Source organism: Asterias amurensis, chromosome 20, assembly GCF_032118995.1.
Source record: "Asterias amurensis chromosome 20, ASM3211899v1".
Classification (NCBI taxonomy): Eukaryota; Metazoa; Echinodermata; class Asteroidea; order Forcipulatida; family Asteriidae; genus Asterias; species Asterias amurensis.
In genome coordinates this window covers 218,499-236,940 of record NC_092667.1, presented here as the reverse complement: position 1 = coordinate 236,940, position 18,442 = coordinate 218,499, and the positions used below count along the sequence as shown (strand labels likewise).

The 18,442-nt window shown below is 39.1% G+C and overlaps 1 protein-coding gene across 4 annotated transcripts in view; it reads left to right on the top strand.

Annotated features, from left to right (window-relative positions):
* LOC139952113 (probable 3',5'-cyclic phosphodiesterase pde-5) overlaps positions 1 to 18,442 on the top strand; it is a 66,268-nt gene that overhangs the window by 26,801 nt on the left and 21,025 nt on the right. For all 4 annotated transcript variants that reach the window (XR_011787870.1, XM_071951071.1, XM_071951070.1 and 1 more), the window contains exons 8-19: positions 120 to 219; positions 1,471 to 1,561; positions 4,369 to 4,433; positions 5,906 to 5,956; positions 7,156 to 7,214; positions 9,354 to 9,405; positions 12,195 to 12,337; positions 12,896 to 12,988; positions 13,501 to 13,569; positions 14,415 to 14,529; positions 15,614 to 15,753; positions 16,593 to 16,679. Coding sequence is in view for 3 of the 4 variants with exons in the window: in XM_071951071.1 (XP_071807172.1) it covers positions 120 to 219; positions 1,471 to 1,561; positions 4,369 to 4,433; positions 5,906 to 5,956; positions 7,156 to 7,214; positions 9,354 to 9,405; positions 12,195 to 12,337; positions 12,896 to 12,988; positions 13,501 to 13,569; positions 14,415 to 14,529; positions 15,614 to 15,753; positions 16,593 to 16,679 (1,065 nt within the window). In the remaining variant the exon portion in view is untranslated. The remainder of the gene's footprint in view (positions 1 to 119; positions 220 to 1,470; positions 1,562 to 4,368; positions 4,434 to 5,905; positions 5,957 to 7,155; positions 7,215 to 9,353; positions 9,406 to 12,194; positions 12,338 to 12,895; positions 12,989 to 13,500; positions 13,570 to 14,414; positions 14,530 to 15,613; positions 15,754 to 16,592; positions 16,680 to 18,442) is intronic.

Sequence of the window (18,442 nt, the reverse complement as noted above, 5' to 3'; positions counted from 1 at the left end):
CTGTGTGTCATGTAGACCCAAAGTGTAAAAACTTGGGGCGCCTTTGTTTTATGTTTTAGTTTAAATTTGTGTATTTTTTGAAAGCTTACCTTAAAGTGTATTTACTGTACTGTATGCAGACAGGAACCTAGTGTGACATGGCCAATTGGTATAGGCAAATCTTTAGCAGGCTATGTGGCTCATTCTGCACTCTCCATCAATACTTCAGAGATGTATACGGTATGTATCAAATTGAAAGAGTAGTAAAATTGGATTTATGTAGTATTCGTTCTAATGTAATGTAATTTGGAGTGGGTCGTGATTTCTGAATGAAATGGAGGTTACAATAATCATAATGTTCCTGGCAAACTAAGGTAATTAAGTTGAGTTGAGCCATTATGTTTAGGTAGGATTTGAAACTTTGCATGGTGGAAATACGATATAGTAAGGTAAGTGGTAACACCATGTAATGACTATCTCTAATGAGTTGGGGTGGTTCTGAAAAGAACCATTGGTTTCAACTCAACGTTTTATTCAGTACGCTCTGAACGTCTTCTGGAGAAAGCTGGACTCTGATGCTGCATGCTGCTTTTAAAGTACTGTGGAGGTGGATTAGCTTGGTGATGCACGAAGGCGGGAAATGAAAGGCTGGAAATGGAGCTAGGTGATGTGTGGTGAAACTGGATCCTGCTCTGGAGCCTTGGGTGGTGTATGGGGTGTGTGTGCTCACTGAACTGTGTCGGTAGGATCAAGCACAGGGGATAGTGAGGGTGTGGGGCCTAGAGGACTGAGGGTATACATGTAGATGACCCAAAGCAGTCTAAGTAGTGGGGGGCTGATACTAAGTTGAGGGGTTTGGGCCTAGGGAGTGACCATGGATATAGAAGATCCATTGGTCGGGAGGAGGGGGAGCCAGATGTCACCGATGTGGAAGCCGATGCCTTGGGGTATGGTGTCATGCTTATGAATCTCGATGGCCTCTCTGATGCGCCTTGGGTGCCATGCCTGGATTGGAGCGATGATTTCTGCTGCTTCCCAGTCAACTTGGTGGTCAGTGATGTGGGAATGTTTGACGATGGCTGATTTGTCGAAGTCTCCCCTCCTTCAGTGTGCTCAGTGTTCCTTAAGTTTAGTGGGAAGGTTATGTCCGGTTTCCCTGACGTAAACCTTGCCACATTCGCATGACCCCTCTACCCGTGCCGGAGTCTACCGATTCCATGCGGATGTGGCAAGGTTTATGTCAGGGAAACGGGATGTTATCTTCCCACTAGACTTCCCATTTGGAGTTGAAACCAACGGTTCTTTTCGGAACCACCCCAACTTATTAGAGATAGTCATTACATGGTGCTTCCGCAAACCTTTCTATACCATTATGTTTGTGCCTCTTTATTATCACTGCATTATACTACAGAATTAATACATTTGCGTTATATGCACAATGCTTATCACATGTAACAATTAGAAACTAAGCCACTTGAACATATTTTACAGACTGAATACCCAGAAGGTATTGTAGCAGACAACGTAGCTGCATCTGCTGTACTTGCACTCCCAATACTGCAAGCCAATGACGATGTAATAGGTAAGTAAACCACTAACTGTTTGAGGTGTTTTAAAGGGAAGGTACACGTTTGGTAATTACTCAAAACAAATATTAACTTAAAAACTTACTTGGTAACGAGCATTGGAGAGCTGTTGATAGTATAAACCGTTGTGGGAAACGACTCCCTCTAAGGTAACGTACATGTAGTTTTTGAGAAAGGTAATTTCTCACTTAAATATTAAAAGACTTCTAGCTAGAAGTCTTTTATTTCTACTTGAAAGCACACAAATACGCCCAACAAGGGTGTTTTTCTTTCATCATTTTCTTGCAACTTCGAAGACCAATTGTTGTTATACATGTAGGCTTGTTATTTTATGGTTATGATGGGATACACCAAGTTAAAAGACTGGTCTTTGACAATTACCAAACACGTACAGTGCCTTTAAGTGAGTACCTCTTGTTATTGTTCTGCATTGATTGTCTTTCTTCTCCTTCATGTCCTACTACTTCTCCTCTTTTCTTCTCCTTCATGTCCTTCTACTTCTCCTCTTTTCTTCTCCTCATGTCCTTCTACTTCTCCTCTTTTCTTCTCCTTCATGTCCTTCTACTTCTCCTCTTTTCTTCTCCTTCATGTCCTTCTACTTCTCCTCTTTTCTTCTCCTCATGTCCTTCTACTTCTCCTCTTTTCTTCTCCTTCATGTCCTTCTACTTCTCCTCTTTTCTTCTCCTTCATGTCCTTCTACTTCTCCTCTTTTCTTCTCCTTCATGTCCTTCTACTTCTCCTCTTTTCTTCTCCTTCATGTCCTTCTACTTCTCCTCTTTTCTTCTCCGTCATGTCCTTCTACTTCTCCTCTTTTCTTCTCCTTCATGTCCTTCTACTTCTCCTCTTTTCTTCTCCTTCATGTCCTTCTACTTCTCCTCTTTTCTTCTCCTTCATGTCCTTCTACTTCTCCTCTTTTCTTCTCCTTCATGTCCTTCTACTTCTCCTCTTTTCTTCTCCTTCATGTCCTTCTACTTCTCCTCTTTTCTTCTCCTTCATGTCCTTCTACTTCTCCTCTTTTCTTCTCCTTCATGTCCTTCTACTTCTCCTCTTTTCTTCTCCTTCATGTCCTTCTTTTCTTCCCTGAACCCTTTTAAACAGGATAACTCAATAATAATCAGAATTGAACCTAAAAACTCTTTGGACAATTGAACCTCAATGTGAACACAGCACAGTTGTCCAGTAACATCCTATCAAATTTTAACGTCAACCTTTATGTCATTGAAAATCTTGTCCAAATCTAATTAAATGAGTCGCACAATTGACTTTAATTTGACCATCATCCGAAAGTTAAAGGAAAAAGCCATAATTTTAACTCTGTTGTCAATATGAGATGGAGTTTGAATATGTTTTTAGAGCTTGAAAACCAAATTGCTAATGACCTTTTCAAAATAGTTGACGTTATAAATATGGATCACTCATTATTATTTCTAATAAAGCACATAGCTCTTGCCATTTTCTACAATCTTTTTTCACTTCCCGTTAGTGCTTGTCCCCTACATCCCTCACTATGGACTGACGATGGGGAACATTCTCCTTCTTCATTTCCATCATCAAGTACCATCCATTGAATTTTAAAGCCTTGTTAAATACTTGTTTTTTTTCTTCAAAGTTACAACAATAGTTGTTTATTCTTTTTTGCTTTGAAACCTTTGTGAAAGGCTCTTTATAAATATTATCATTGTTTTTGTTATTAATGTATTTGCAGTTTCCTTTGATGACAAGTAGTGTGTTAATTTTCTTTTTCAGAATTTTGTGAAAAAAAATTCATCATCAAGTTTTCCCGGTTAAATAATAATAATAAATAAATAAAAATGCTTAATTAAATTGTGAAACCAATACAAAATCGACCTTTGCATGATCGGATATTATGATAACCAAAAGGTGCCATTTTCCACACGATGCGAACAGAATAGCATATGTTACAATTTTCCGGAAAGACCATTGTTTTACTCTGTCACTGTTGAATTAAGTCAATAATGAAACTAAGTTAAATCTTGAAAGTCAGCAGACATTTGAACTCCAAGATAAAGATGGAACCTGAGCAATGATGCCATGATGACACTTATCAAGTGCAAATCATAATATTTCAAAGTTTCAAAAGCTGAAGAATTGCTGACCATTATGGGAATGAGTTTAAGACCCTTAACTCAGAATTCTACATCCTTTTTAATGAGTGACTTGTTTCCATTTGATCTACATGAGTCACTCGTCGTAGTTGTTGGCCTAAATACAGAGCACTAGTCTACTTGTAATATTGCGCAACAATGTCACGTAAATTTCACACATGCAACAACTGGAAAAGCAATACGCTTTTACTTTTTTTAACCATCTATACATTATTGTCTTTGATTCTTCATCACTACATGTACATGTAAATACATAAAAGGGCAACTGGTACATGTACATGTATGCACCTACATGTATTCATGAATTTTGAGTGTATTTCCTTGACAAAACTCTTTCTTTGATTCAATTAAAATGTTTTTGCACTGTTCACGACAAAGAATTTCAATAATAGCAATAAATAAACGAATGAATGAGTGATTAGATGATTTTTTTTAGTTGAGTCATTGGATTTCCATTTTTAGTACAATGTACTGTATACCTGTAGTAGTTGCCTTTGTATGAATAAGCATTTTTGAGATGGCAGACACAATGCTACAACACTATAAGGTTTGGGTAAATATTTGTGTATACACCCAAACCAAACAGTACTCCTATCACGTCCACCATACCTCAAAAGGCTTATAGAACATACTGTCTAATGAATTGATTTACTGGTTGAATGTCTTACATGTCTTAGGGGTGATGGAGTTTTATCGCGACAGTGATCATGGTAAAGAAGCATTCTCTGAAGATTCACAAGAGGTAAATAGTAAGGGAATAAAAGAGTGGTGACGAGGTCTTGAACGTTCGTTTAAAACCGGCAGAGTTGTTGCTGTGTAAGAAAGGACCGAGCCACGACCTTGCAAGGTTTTAAACCAACATTCAAGACCGAGTCACCACTTTTTTATTCCCATTCATAAATGCCCTTTTAGTGCTAAAAGGTGTAATTATGTTGGAAAATCTGTATAAAGATGTCTGTAATTTTTTATCAGGCTCCGTTTCGTAAAGGGTCAAATTGCGCGCGGCGCTCAACAGCGTATGCATGCACTACAGTGCCAGTATGTTGATTGCATTACGAGCCACGCATAAACACTTCTAGCCGTGTTTAAACACTTCTAGCAGGTGTTATCATCCGTTTAAACACCCCCACGTGACGTGCTCTCCACCAATAGGAGTAGCGAAACTGTCTGGGGTGTTTATGAATGTACATTATTACTAGTTACATTACATCTTCAGTAACTTCATAATGAAGGAGTCTGTGTGTGCAGGTGTGTACATGAGGATCTACCTAAGATTAACCACTTCATGAGCTTAGGAAATGAATAATGTTTTACCTGCTTATTTCAACCCCTGTTTTACACGAACCTCAAACATCCATTCCTATTATACTCGCTGCACTGCTAGGAATAACCTTTATGATGAACCGCGTTGTCCAAAATGGAACCGTGTTGTCCAGCGTGGCACTTTAATCTGGAATAGTCTGAATGACTCTTTTAAATCATTATTAACTCTTTCTATTTTTAATTAAAAAACTTTAAACTTATTTTATAAATCAGTGCTAAGATTCTGAATTTAATTTGGCATATTATGGAAAAGACAACAACCTTATTTCTGTCTTACACCTGTTTTGTTCTGTCTTTTCATGTACATGTATGTCTGACATTTTTATATGTCAGTTCGTAGGCTGGGGAACAAAAGCGGTGCTTCACCCTGGACCAAGATGTTGCCAATTGTTTAAAGTTCACTTTGTATCACAGATATAAAATGTACATTTACTATTATTTTGACTAAATTTTAGCCCTGTATTATTCATTTTTAATTACTGTAATATTTGCAACATTGAATAAACGTATAGATTGATTGATTGATGTCAGATGACGTGTTCATACATGTATGCCAAACTTTTCCAAACTGGCTTAATACGCCCAAGATTAAAGATTGCATAATACAGACAAGAAGTGGTTAAAACCATCAGAATTTACTGACTTCAATTTAACTTTCCAAATACCAAATTATAACATTTCGATTGTTATGTTGGCTTAAGACATAATGCTTGTGGCATCTCAGCTTGGCTGTGGATATCCACAGCTAGTGAATTTGGCAAAGCTATAAATGCAATGTTTAATTAGCTGTTAACTGTCTTAAGGTTTTTTAATCAACACTTACATGTACACTTAAACCAATTGTAAAATACTTAATGATTATATCTATTCAATCTTTTTGTTTATTTTCAGACGGCCAGTGCCTTCATTGTATGGGCAAATATTGCTGTTCACTTTGCTCAGGTAAGTTATATTTATCAGGCTGGCTTGCATGTATTTAAGGCAAATGCTCTGAAATGAACATACCTGAAACGGGTCTTCAGGGCAGTATGAACTTTTACGTACAAGAAAATTGTTGAAATGAAAGGCTTCTGTAAGATGATGTACAGAGTTAACCAAATGTAAGCATCTTGATGCAATTCGCTGGTCCCTAGCCTTCAAAGTGTAATGTGTATGTACAATAAATGCATTAGGTTAACACCGATTGTTTCTCAGCGCGCCATTGGTGCTTGCTTTTTTTATGCTACTTCTCAGCATCCTCACTTCAAAGATGAGTGTATCCAAGAGCATTTTATCGCCAATGGCAAGAGGAAAATCCAAATTCAAGGATTTTATTTTTTGATTCGATGCTTTTCGCTCATTGCATGTCATGAAAGTAACTTTTAAGCTATACAACCTTTTCTTCCACCAACGCCATTTTTTTGGATATCTGGAACAAACAAACCTGTCTCAATCGGGTGATGACGTGTGCTGCTTAATAGTTTTGTGCATGCATGATCGTTGTGCAATCGCTTGGGACCTTTGTTATCATGCCCTGCATCATTTCACCTGACTGATCTTGGCAATTCTAAACAGGTATGCTTTTTTTGGAGGAGGGCATTTATCCTGGTTATCTGTATTAGGGGTCTGTGACAATTTCATCACATGTACTGTAGCTATTTGTGTTTGTTTCATCACGCAGATTTGTGTTTTTATTACATCTCTAAAGATTACGCAGCAAACAGCTAACTTTTTAAGATCCTTTTCAGAAAGGGGCATAAGTGTTTATTATTATTACTATTATTATATATACGACCCAAATATCCCACCTCACAGCTGTAATCCTTTGCACTGCCAGCAGGAGGTCGCAGCATGCTTTTTTTGAAAATGTGGGTACATGTATGTCAATCACATTGTATAATCCAAGTGATATCCATTTGAAATCATGACGGGCAAGTGTTTTGCCAAATTGTTTAGTGAGACCTTCTGCCTCTGATGATTTTTTAAGTTCAATATTTGATTCACCTTTTAAAGTCATGCGCAGGTTCCAAGCCCCCTCCCCCAATGCTTTGTAAAACTTTGGATAGGCCTTAGATACGTGTGTATAAAATCATAATGCAAGTATTCCTTCTTTGAAATTGTTGGTCTGTAACTGTATATTTTTCTGAATGTTATTTTTCTAGATGTATGTTACTATGAGCAAGCAGAGGAAACTAAATGACTTCCTATTGACTGTAACCAAGTAAGTTGGGGTTTTATACATTGAGAACATTATGATTTTTTGGCGAGCTGCTTTAGCAGTATGCGAGCCTATGTAATACCGATTTTGTCCGTCCGTCTGTCCGTCCATCTGTCCGTCCGGCCGTCCGCACTCAGTGGAAATGTTAAAGTTTTTGGTTTAAGTTTCAGTCTTTGAGTTGAGTTGTTTTTGGTATGTACAAGCCCAAGTGAGATTAATATATATACTTGTCGGTCATTTTTTGTAGTTTTTAGCTAAGTTTTCCAATAATGTTGAAATTTTTGGAATAAGAAAATATTAAAGTTTTTGAAATAATTTTTTTTTTAAAGTTTTTGGAATACAAAAAAAAAGGTAAAGTTTTTTTTTCAGGCTCAAAGTCAAACATTGACATCTGGATTTTAAAGAAACAAACTCAAACTTAAATCTTAAAGTTTTGAAATAATTTGTTTAAACAAAAATCAATTTCTCTGTCACTGGTTCCAGTTGAGTGAGCTGAAACAATGAAAAACATAAAAAGATCATAACTCCTGATTGCAACGATGTACTGACTTGAAACTTAAGTCAAACAATGCTTCTGTCATATAGATACATATGAAAAGATAAAATTCAAAGAGTGCATCAATGGTTCCAGTTGAATGAGCTGAAACAATGAAAACCTTAAATGGTCATAACTTCTTACTGCAACGATGTACTGACTTGAAACTTAATACATTGCTTCTGTCGTATAGATACATATGAAGAGAGAAAATTCAAAGAGTGCATCAATGGTTCCAGTTGAATGAGCTGAAACAATGAAAACCTTAAATGGACATAACTTCTTATTGCACTAATGTACTGAATTGAAACTATTCTTCTGGAAATTAAACATCTGAATACATTTCTTGTACGTGTATACATGTGTATACATGTACCACTGACTAGTTCAATTAATGTGTGTGTGTGCACTGGTTCAAGTTGAATGAGCTAAAACAATGAAAACCTTAAAGGAACCTGTTGCCTTGGGCCGGTCGAGGTGGTCTTTGAAAAGCGCTTGTAACTGTTTGCTATAAAATGCATATGGTTGGAAAGATGTTTTAAAAGTAAACTACAATGATCCACACAAATATGCCTCAAAATTGCATGATTTTCCTTTTACCTTGTCGACTAACACGGTTGGCCATTTATGGGAGTCAAATTTTTTATTCCCATAAATGGCCGACCGTGTTAGTTCGCAAAGCAAAAGGAAAACCACACAATTTCGAGGCGAATTCGTGTGGATCATTGTACTCTACTTTTAAAACATCTTTCCAACCATATATGCATTTTATAACAAATGGTTACAAATGCTTTTTATACCGCCAACTCATCCGATCCAAGGCAACGTGTCCCTTTAAATGTTCATCACTCTTTTTTGCAATGATGTACAGATTTAAAACTTCAATCAAATATTGCTGCTTACATGTAGATAATATGAAAAGATGAAAACCTTAAATGGTCTTAACTTCATACTTGTCAATGTCTCCACCCCTGTGACCATCAGTTGATCAAATGATTGGTTTTTCTGTCAGTCATTGGTTCTATCTGGCGATCGGCAGCTCGCCATGGCAGCTTCGCTGTCTAGTTTATTTTTTTATTTCCGCATAACATGGCCTCAAAACAAAATATGCTATCTCTTCTAGAAAGTCAGTGTAGTTACTAGCGACTATATTTTTTTGAACTTTTTTGTAGCTTCTGGATTCGTTGTTTTTCTTTGAAAATATCATTACCACTATGAAACCCTGACTTAAAAAAGGAAAGACAAAATAAAATAAAAACTCAAAACATTAAAACCTAAAATAAAAAATTGTTCTCCAGTTTCTTTTTGAAAACAAGTAGACATCGGGCAAATTCATGCCTCTTAATTTCTTGCTCCCATGTGGACATCAGTTTATCAAATGATTGTTTTTATAAAGAATTGTTCTTCTACATGTAGCTATGTAGTAGTCATAGCTTGCCAAAGGCTGCTTTTGCTAAGGTAACTTCCACTGCCCATGTTTATTAACTTCATGAAATAAAAAATGAAACACGCCTATAGGCATTGATGCTTACCAAGGAGGTTATGTTGGCCAATCAGTTCAATGATTGACAACCCTTTTGTTAAATATTGTGTTTATCATTTTCCAGGTCTATTTTTCAAGATATTATCAGCATGGATACTGTTATCATGAAGATAATGGTAAGAGTTTCAACTTTATTTTTTAATAAAAGGAGTAGAACCTGAACAAAATCTTCTTTCATACTAAATGACTGATGAATATTATTTATAAGTAGGATTTGAAACTTTGCATGGTGGAAGTATACATGTATTTAAGGGAGGTTTGTGGTAACGCCATGTGAATATTTTTCCTGAATCGGAGTGTACTGTTAACGTCCAGTCGTTAACCACCTGTTCTTTTCAGAACCAACACTACACAAAAGAGATATTCAAATGGTTTTACCTCAAACCACTCCTTATTAAAAAAGTTTAATACCCTGTAATATTTGATAGAAACCTCCCCCTATAAAAAAAACCCAAAACAACACCCTGCGTAAATTGTTAACAAACTTTTTTTAATGGTTCCCAGCGAAGGCTCATGGAACTGAATACCACAAAAACAATAAAAATAGACTTTGTTTTACATTAGCATTGAGTGAACAAACGGTTCTTGTTCGTTTTAAAATGGCAGGCACACTTTATTGATTATTTAGTGTTCCTGCCCCTTTTGCGATTTAAGCTATTTTTCTGTGTCGTGGAACGTTGATCAAAATGGTTTTTGTTCCCATGTGTTGTGCAATTCACATTATGCAAATGCTCAAAGTGTGTCAGAGATTGCTGCACTAATTCTAAACTTGAACAATTAAGTCCTAAATGTAGTCCCATAAACAACTGTTGCAATACCGTATTTTTGTACAATAGACCCCCTTCCCACTTGACCCCCTTCCCACTGGACCCCCTTCCCACTGGACCTTCTTCCCACTGGACCCCCTTCCCACTGGACCTTCTTCCCACTGGACCCCCTTCCCACTGGACCCCCCTTCCCACTGGACCCCCCTTCCCACTGGACCCCCTTCCCACTGGGCCCCCTTCCCACTGGGCCCCCTTCCCACTGGACCCCCTTCCCACTGGACCCCCTTCCCACTGGACCCCCTTCCCACTGGACCCCCTTCCCACTGGACCCCCTTCCCACTGGACCCCCCTTCCCACTGGACCCCCTTCCCACTGGACCCCCTTCCCACTGGACCCCCTTCCCACTGGACCCCCTTCCCACTGGACCCCCTTCCCACTGGACCCCCTTCCCACTGGACCCCCTTCCCACTGGACCCCCTTCCCACTGGACCCCCTTCCCACTGGACCCCCTTCCCACTGGACCCCCTTCCCACTGGACCCCCTTCCCACTGGACCCCCTTCCCACTGGACCCCCTTCCCACTGGACCCCCTTCCCACTGGACCCCCTTCCCACTGGACCCCCTTCCCACTGGACCCCCCTTCCCACTGGACCCCCCTTCCCACTGGACCCCCCTTCCCACTGGACCCCCTTCCCACTGGACCCCCTTCCCACTGGACCCCCTTCCCACTGGACCCCCTTCCCACTGGACCCCCCTTCCCACTGGACCCCCTTCCCACTGGACCCCCTTCCCACTGGACCCCCTTCCCACTGGACCCCCTTCCCACTGGACCCACCTTCCCACTGGACCCCCTTCCCACTGGACCCCCTTCCCACTGGACCCCCTTCCCACTGGACCCCCTTCCCACTGGACCCCCTTCCCACTGGACCCCCTTCCCACTGGACCCCCTTCCCACTGGACCCCCCTTCCCACTGGACCCCCCTTCCCACTGGACCCCCCTTCCCACTGGACCCCCTTCCCACTGGACCCCCTTCCCACTGGACCCCCTTCCCACTGGACCCCCTTCCCACTGGACCCCCTTCCCACTGGACCCCCTTCCCACTGGACCCCCTTCCCACTGGACCCCCTTCCCACTGGACCCCCTTCCCACTGGACCCCCTTCCCACTGGACCCCCTTCCCACTGGACCCCCTTCCCACTGGACCCCCTTCCCACTGGACCCCCCTTCCCACTGGACCCCCCTTCCCACTGGACCCCCCTTCCCACTGGACCCCCCTTCCCACTGGACCCCCTTCCCACTGGACCCCCTTCCCACTGGACCCCCTTCCCACTGGACCCCCCTTCCCACTGGACCCCCTTCCCACTGGACCCCCTTCCCACTGGACCCACCTTCCCACTGGACCCCCTTCCCACTGGACCCCCTTCCCACTGGACCCCCTTCCCACTGGACCCCCTTCCCACTGGACCCCCTTCCCACTGGACCCCCTTCCCACTGGACCCCCCTTCCCACTGGACCCCCCTTCCCACTGGACCCCCCTTCCCACTGGACCCCCCTTCCCACTGGACCCCCTTCCCACTGGACCCCCTTCCCACTGGACCCCCTTCCCACTGGACCCCCTTCCCACTGGACCCCCCTTCCCACTGGACCCCCTTCCCACTGGACCCCCTTCCCACTGGACCCACCTTCCCACTGGACCCCCTTCCCACTGGACCCCCTTCCCACTGGACCCCCTTCCCACTGGACCCCCTTCCCACTGGACCCCCTTCCCACTGGACCCCCTTCCCACTGGACCCCCTTCCCACTGGACCCCCTTCCCACTGGACCCCCTTCCCACTGGACCCCCCTTCCCACTGGACCCCCCTTCCCACTGGACCCCCTTCCCACTGGACCCCCTTCCCACTGGACCCTCTTCCCACTGGACCCCCTTCCCACTGGACCCCCTTCCCACTGGACCCCCTTCCCACTGGACCCCCTTTCCCACTGGACCCCAAATTGATCTTGCAATTCCTATATTGTTCACTATAGTGTGTTGAGGTTATTCTAGTTTTTCTAGTGTTGAGGTTATTCTAGTTGAATTTAAATCAACCAAAAATGTGTAAATATTAACCGCTGGTCTTAATGTGTTTGATGACATCACAGAACTTTGCACAGAAGCTTGTATCAGCGGATCGGGCATCCCTCTTTCTTGTTGAGAATAAAACGAGAGAGTTGTATGCAAGGATATTTGATGTTGGTAATGGTGTAGGAATGCAGGTAGTTGAAAACCAACAGAAAGAGATCAGGTAATGAATCATTAAAGACACTGGCCACCTTTTGTAATTGTCGTTCATGTAGACAGTCTTCTCACTTGGTGTATCTCAACATATGCACAAAATGTGAAAACCTGTGACAAACCTGTGAAAACCTGTGCACATTTTGATTACATGCGTCATTGACAGATATAAGTTATCACACAAGCGCGAGTGGAATACGGAAAAATATAGCGCTTCTGCGCTATATTTTCCGTATTTCCACGAGCGCGCGTGTGATAACGTATTTATCTTCAAGCAAATTTGGCACGTGACTATAGAACACACAAGACGCAGGTAGTGGTATTAGCCGTGCAATATACATGTAGGTTTTTATCACCACTACATTTTGCGAATCTGATTGGAGGATTAGGGCGTACTTGAAGATAAAAGACATTGCTTTGTCTTCCTTTTCTTTCTTATAAAGCCAAAGTGTGTTTATGCTCATTTGGAAATGTCAAGAGTGGTGACCTGTTAAATTATTTAGTTTTTTTTTAGATGTAATTTATTTGAAAAGCAATGATGGATGTTTGTGTTGATAATATATGACAGATTTTCCATGGATAAAGGAGTTGCTGGTCATGTTGCTTCTACTGGACAGGTGCTTAATATTCCTGATGCTTACCTCGATGATCGTTTCAACAGGTCGGTCATCAATAACTCATTTTTTATTTAATTGAACTCATTAATTTATATAATTTTGTATTTTTTTTATGTCTATTACTTACTTTTTGTAAACTGTTTTTCTGTTAATGTTCATCCTTGTGCTATTGTAACTTTAGTTTGGTCGCATAAATTATAAATAATAATAATAATAATATAGTGTCTTGCTTTTCATAACTCAGCATAATAATTGCATTCTTAGAAAAATTTGATTTCAGTAAATGACACAGTTTTATTAACAAAGTACTCTTATGTAACCATATTTTGTCTAATTTTAGTACTTCAAGTAAGTATACAAATCGTTTTAAATGTGCAAAGAAATATTAAGTTGACATGCTCTTTGGGGGCATTTGTTTGTCAATAAATCTTCAATTGAGTGCAGTTTCAAAAGTGTTAAACTTTTTGTAAGAAGTTAAATATTAAATGTTTTAATCGTACATTTTAACTGCATGTTTTTTGAAATGTTTTTGTTTTCCTTTTGTTAATGTCCAAAGGGAGGTTGATCAACAGACGGGCTATGTAACAAAGACCATTTTGTGTATGCCCATTTACAACAGAGGAAAGTAAGTTGTGTAATACTGTCATAATGTTGCAATACACAGATAATGCTTATCACTTTGTGTAATTAATAATATAATGACTGTCAAATCACCCCTAAGACAAAAGACTATGGGAAACCAACTGAAAGTAACTCATTTTAGTTTGTTTCTGAATGAAAAAAAGGAAGGACAAAATATTGTGAACAATGTACGAGAAAATCTGTTGAGTATAAATAGCCAAAGTTTTCAATAGTTAGGCAAAGTTCAAACCAACAAACAGATAAGCATATTGATGATTGCATAAAGTGATAAAACAAATCTTAAAATTAACCTTTAAACAAGGAAATTCATTGCTTGCAAAAGTTAAATGTCGACAGATGATCATGAATTGGCCAAAACAATATGAATTGTTGGGCATTGAAAAAAGAGCATTGTATAGTTTATACTTAGGAGTTTTACCAACTGAGGTGGTTCGCACGACAGCAATGCTACGGTAAAATGAGAAGAACTAAATGATGATGGAAGGGCAAACCAGCAACAAACAAAGACCAAACTAAGAACAGCGCTATGGTGAACCTTCTGGTTAAATTCAAGAGAATTGTTTGGTCAGTAGGAACTGAGTCTCACAGTGTAATTGCTTAATTCTTACCTATTTCATTCTCACAGTTGTTGGTAGTGGCTGTGCAACGTTTATACACCGTATCTTAATAGCAATTGTCATTTTCAGATGCATGCCACACTGGTTAAACGTAGCATTTTGTGTGCAGGTGGTTATGAAGAACATTACTCACAAGGTTTGTCAAATTAAATTTCTACAAGTAAAGCTTATAAGCACACTAATAATTGTTTCCTTGTATTTAACTTGACAGTGTCATTGGTGTGGTACAGATGGTGAACAAAAAGCAAGGTCTTTTTACAAAAGTAGATGAGCAGGCATTTGAGACATTTGCCGTTTTCTGTGGATTAGCTCTTCATCATGCTAAGGTAATAACCAAACTACATCTATTCTTTATGTTACTGTTGGCTATTCATTTATGTCATGGTACAATGTAGCAAGTAGAATACTCACTTTGTAGATTGGCTAATCATTCAATATCACATTATCAGTCAGGGATGAGTACAGGTTAAGTGGCTATTAATCACTGCTGCGATAAGTACAATGTACACGTATAAGCCTCCTGTAGATGAACAATCAATTATTATTAGTAGTAGTATTGTTATTAATGTTTTATTAAAAAATAATGCAATACAGTGGCTAAAAGCCAAAATGTACAGTTTACAATACTAATAAATTGTTCTCATTTGAAGTATAAGCGGTACACATTTATATTTGAAGCAAAGCTAAACAAAATTGACTAAATAAGAATCCACCCATTGCTCAGAATCTGTAGAGACTGTCAACAAGATCAAAACATTTCAGTTGATATAAAAATTGCTTCATTGCTATTGTTAAACTTGTAACATTGGGGTAAACAAAATTTAGACACGGGAAACTTTAGTTGGCAAAATCAAGTACATCATTTAGCAATCTAAAATATGGCTATTAACCTTTTAAGTAATTATCAATTAGATAGTTGCATATTTAAAAAAAACAATCCAAAGAAGCCCATGGAAAAACAACCAGCTGGTGTTTACAAAATGCGAGCGAGAGACAAAATAGTGGAACCAGTGTACCGTCAGTAAGGTACATTATACAAGGGGACCAGAACTAGCTTGTAGGTCCGTTGTTTGTTATTAGGGGGAACGTGTTCTGAAATTGAGTGAATCCAAGTAAGTTATTACAAAACTTCATCAAAAGTTCTTCTCTTCTAGACTTGAATGATTTAAAATGCCTGGTTATTCTGTTGATGGGATGTCATTACATCATCATCATTTTTGCTGTCGCAACAGAGATCCTATTCACAACTTCACGCCAGGAGTCTTTATACCTCATCATATTGGAAGGTTTACAATTTCAGATTCCTGTCTCTGTCAAATACATTAATGTAGTTGAAATGTCAATCATTATGATTTTGTGTCGGCAGATAAACTGTACATCTTAATTTTTGTGTTTTGATTTTTATTGCAGTTGTATGACAAAATTCATCGATCTGAGCAGAAACACAAAGTAGCATTGGAAGTGTTGAGTTATCATAGCCAGTGTCACGATGAAGATCTTGAGAATCTTAAGAAGGTTGCATTACCAGATCCTATGCCCCAACTTGCAAGGTATTGTACAAAATACATCATCAAAGTAACCATAAGGAGAAAACTAGCATTTGGTAGAAACATGTAGTTCAGTCCTTCTATTCAATATTCCATGAGTGCGCGTGTTATAACAAATTTATCTTCCAGTCTCACTTGCACTGCGCAAAGTTTAAAATTTCAGAACGTTATTTTGCGACAAACAGCATGCATGCGCACAAAGTTTAGAAGGTATTTTTTGCACTGTCTGTATACGGATCGTGACGCATTGGTACTCGCAATACGCACTGTGCAATAAAAACAGAGGAAGTAGTATATAAGTTTTTATACCACCCTTCGGTCCGACCATCTGATTGGTGGATAAGCGCGTATGTTCATACCCTGATTTTGAAAGACATTTTAAACTTCATCAAAGGTATTGTAAATGCAATCAAACTGCCACCAATTGGGTCAATGGCTGGAACCAAAGATGTACATGTAGTATCGGCCTAAATACATTGAAATATGATGTTGGCAGCCTCTAGATGCCACTCAATTTTCTTTTTGCAGCAAAAGAACATAAGCCCTGAATCGGGATTACACAATGACCCCTAAACAGGCAGAATTGATCATTATTGCTGACTGCCATCTGTCTTCTTGGTTTGGATGAAAGTGTGTGTGGATAAAATGAAATGTTGCATGTCTAATTTGCATGCTGATAAAGTTATCCAGTGTTAACTGTTTAAAATGCTCTTGCATAATTATGTCATTTATATTGACTTTTCTCTATAAAAGTATACTTCCATAACACTTCAGGCATGAACAACAGTTCAAGGTTTTAGTTTGTAATTTTGTTTTCAATATGTAGTTGTGCATTTTTTCAGATATGACTTTTCACCATGGGGACTAGATGAGGAGGCTAAACCACTCTATGTGCTCTGTATGTTTCAGGATATGTTCACACTCAGCGGGTAAAGAAGTTAATTATTTATTTCTGTCATTGTTCATGGTAACTAGTATTTAAATTTACTTTTTTTAAATTATATATACACAATCTGATGTATACACAGCTTCAACCCTTTCAATACCTTATTGTTTATTGCAAGCCCACCTGATACAACTTTTTTACAGGGATCGCACTGCTGTGTACCGCATTTGTTCACACAAAAAGCAACTTGCAGTGTATACTTTTTTCTTGTGGGATTTTCAGTGGGAACACATCTTTTTTGAAAACCTATGTGCATACAATTTGTAGCTTATGGGATGATCTTTCATAGAATGTCAAATTTCACTGTATCTTGATTTTATTTTGCAAAATTTCTGACTTATTACTTCAATTTTTATTTGTGATTTCAGTCTCAAGAAAAATAACAAGATTTTCAATCTATTTTTTCCTCATGAAAAGTATTAAGAAACTTATCAGACAAACCTATTTGGTTATAAGCTTCTACCATGTACTTCCAATTGTACTAAACATCAGTGCCTATTTTGCTGAAAAATCTGTTTTGAAAAATGTTTAGCCACCATGGTCACTTGGACCAGCCTGAGTGGCCCGCCAAGTTCACGCCCAAGTCCACGGCATTGAGCGGGTGCCGTGCTCGGTTCAGCTACTGTACCACTCTATAGTCCGTTTCTCTGCTGTCATCTGACTACATTGAGACAAATAATAGTAATAATAGTATAAAAGTCTTATATATTTCAAGTCTTTTTTTTAGTCCCTAAAGGCAAACATATTGGCCAAAACCTCTGTGTCACGAGTAGACATGATGGTGATTTTTTTTTTTGAGAAAACAGAAGCGTGAAATCTTGAAGTGTACTTTTCTCTGAAAATCGTAATACACACCATTGTAAATCTTGCTAAACAGGCTGCCCATCCGATAAAACTTAATAACAGAGGACGTCAACAAATATGTACGTGCTCTCAAACGTTGGGTCTTTTTTGTTGTTGAGTAAACTTGATTGGTATGGAGGCACTACACAGCGCATGTCGACAAAACAACGGTAAGGACGCGCTTGCATTACGTGGTCCTTGGTCGAGTAATCTCAACAATGGTATTGAAAGGGTTAACTTAACTCATCAATGTCTGCAGATGACTAATGTTTGGGATTCAGATGAGTGTACGACATATGAATCGTGTTGGGATGCGTTATGATGAACAATTTACACAACTGTAAAGACCCCAAGAATCCAAACTGCTTGTTGTTAATGCTTCACTATTCTCATAAAATGACTGCTGTGCACATGGTGTAGAGTGCCATTCACATCAAGCTTGATTGTTTAGATTTCATCATCATGGGTTTCAAAACATGTCATCGTTTATTTTTTGGTTTCATCCACAGTGATAGTGACAACTTGTCAGAGAGGTTAGAACCATAATTCTATCATTAAATCCTGTTTTTACTTCCATTTTCCCTATTGGTAGCATCCTGTCCTGTCTGGTTTTCTGCTTATTTTGTTTTGCTGCACTGTTTTTTAAGTGTTTTCTTAACTTGTATTTATATCTATAAGTATTGTGCAAAATGTGTGACTAATCATTGTTTTTCAAAGTACACAAAATTAGATAAACTTTAGGAATCATACTTTGTATTTAAATCTTGTACACGCCCTTCGATTAAGCTATCTTTTATTTCAGGAAAATTACAGAGCGACCAATTTGAAGTGAATGCACTAATATTATGGTCTAGATAAGCGCAACTCATCACACTACATCTATAGATACTATATGTAAAAGTT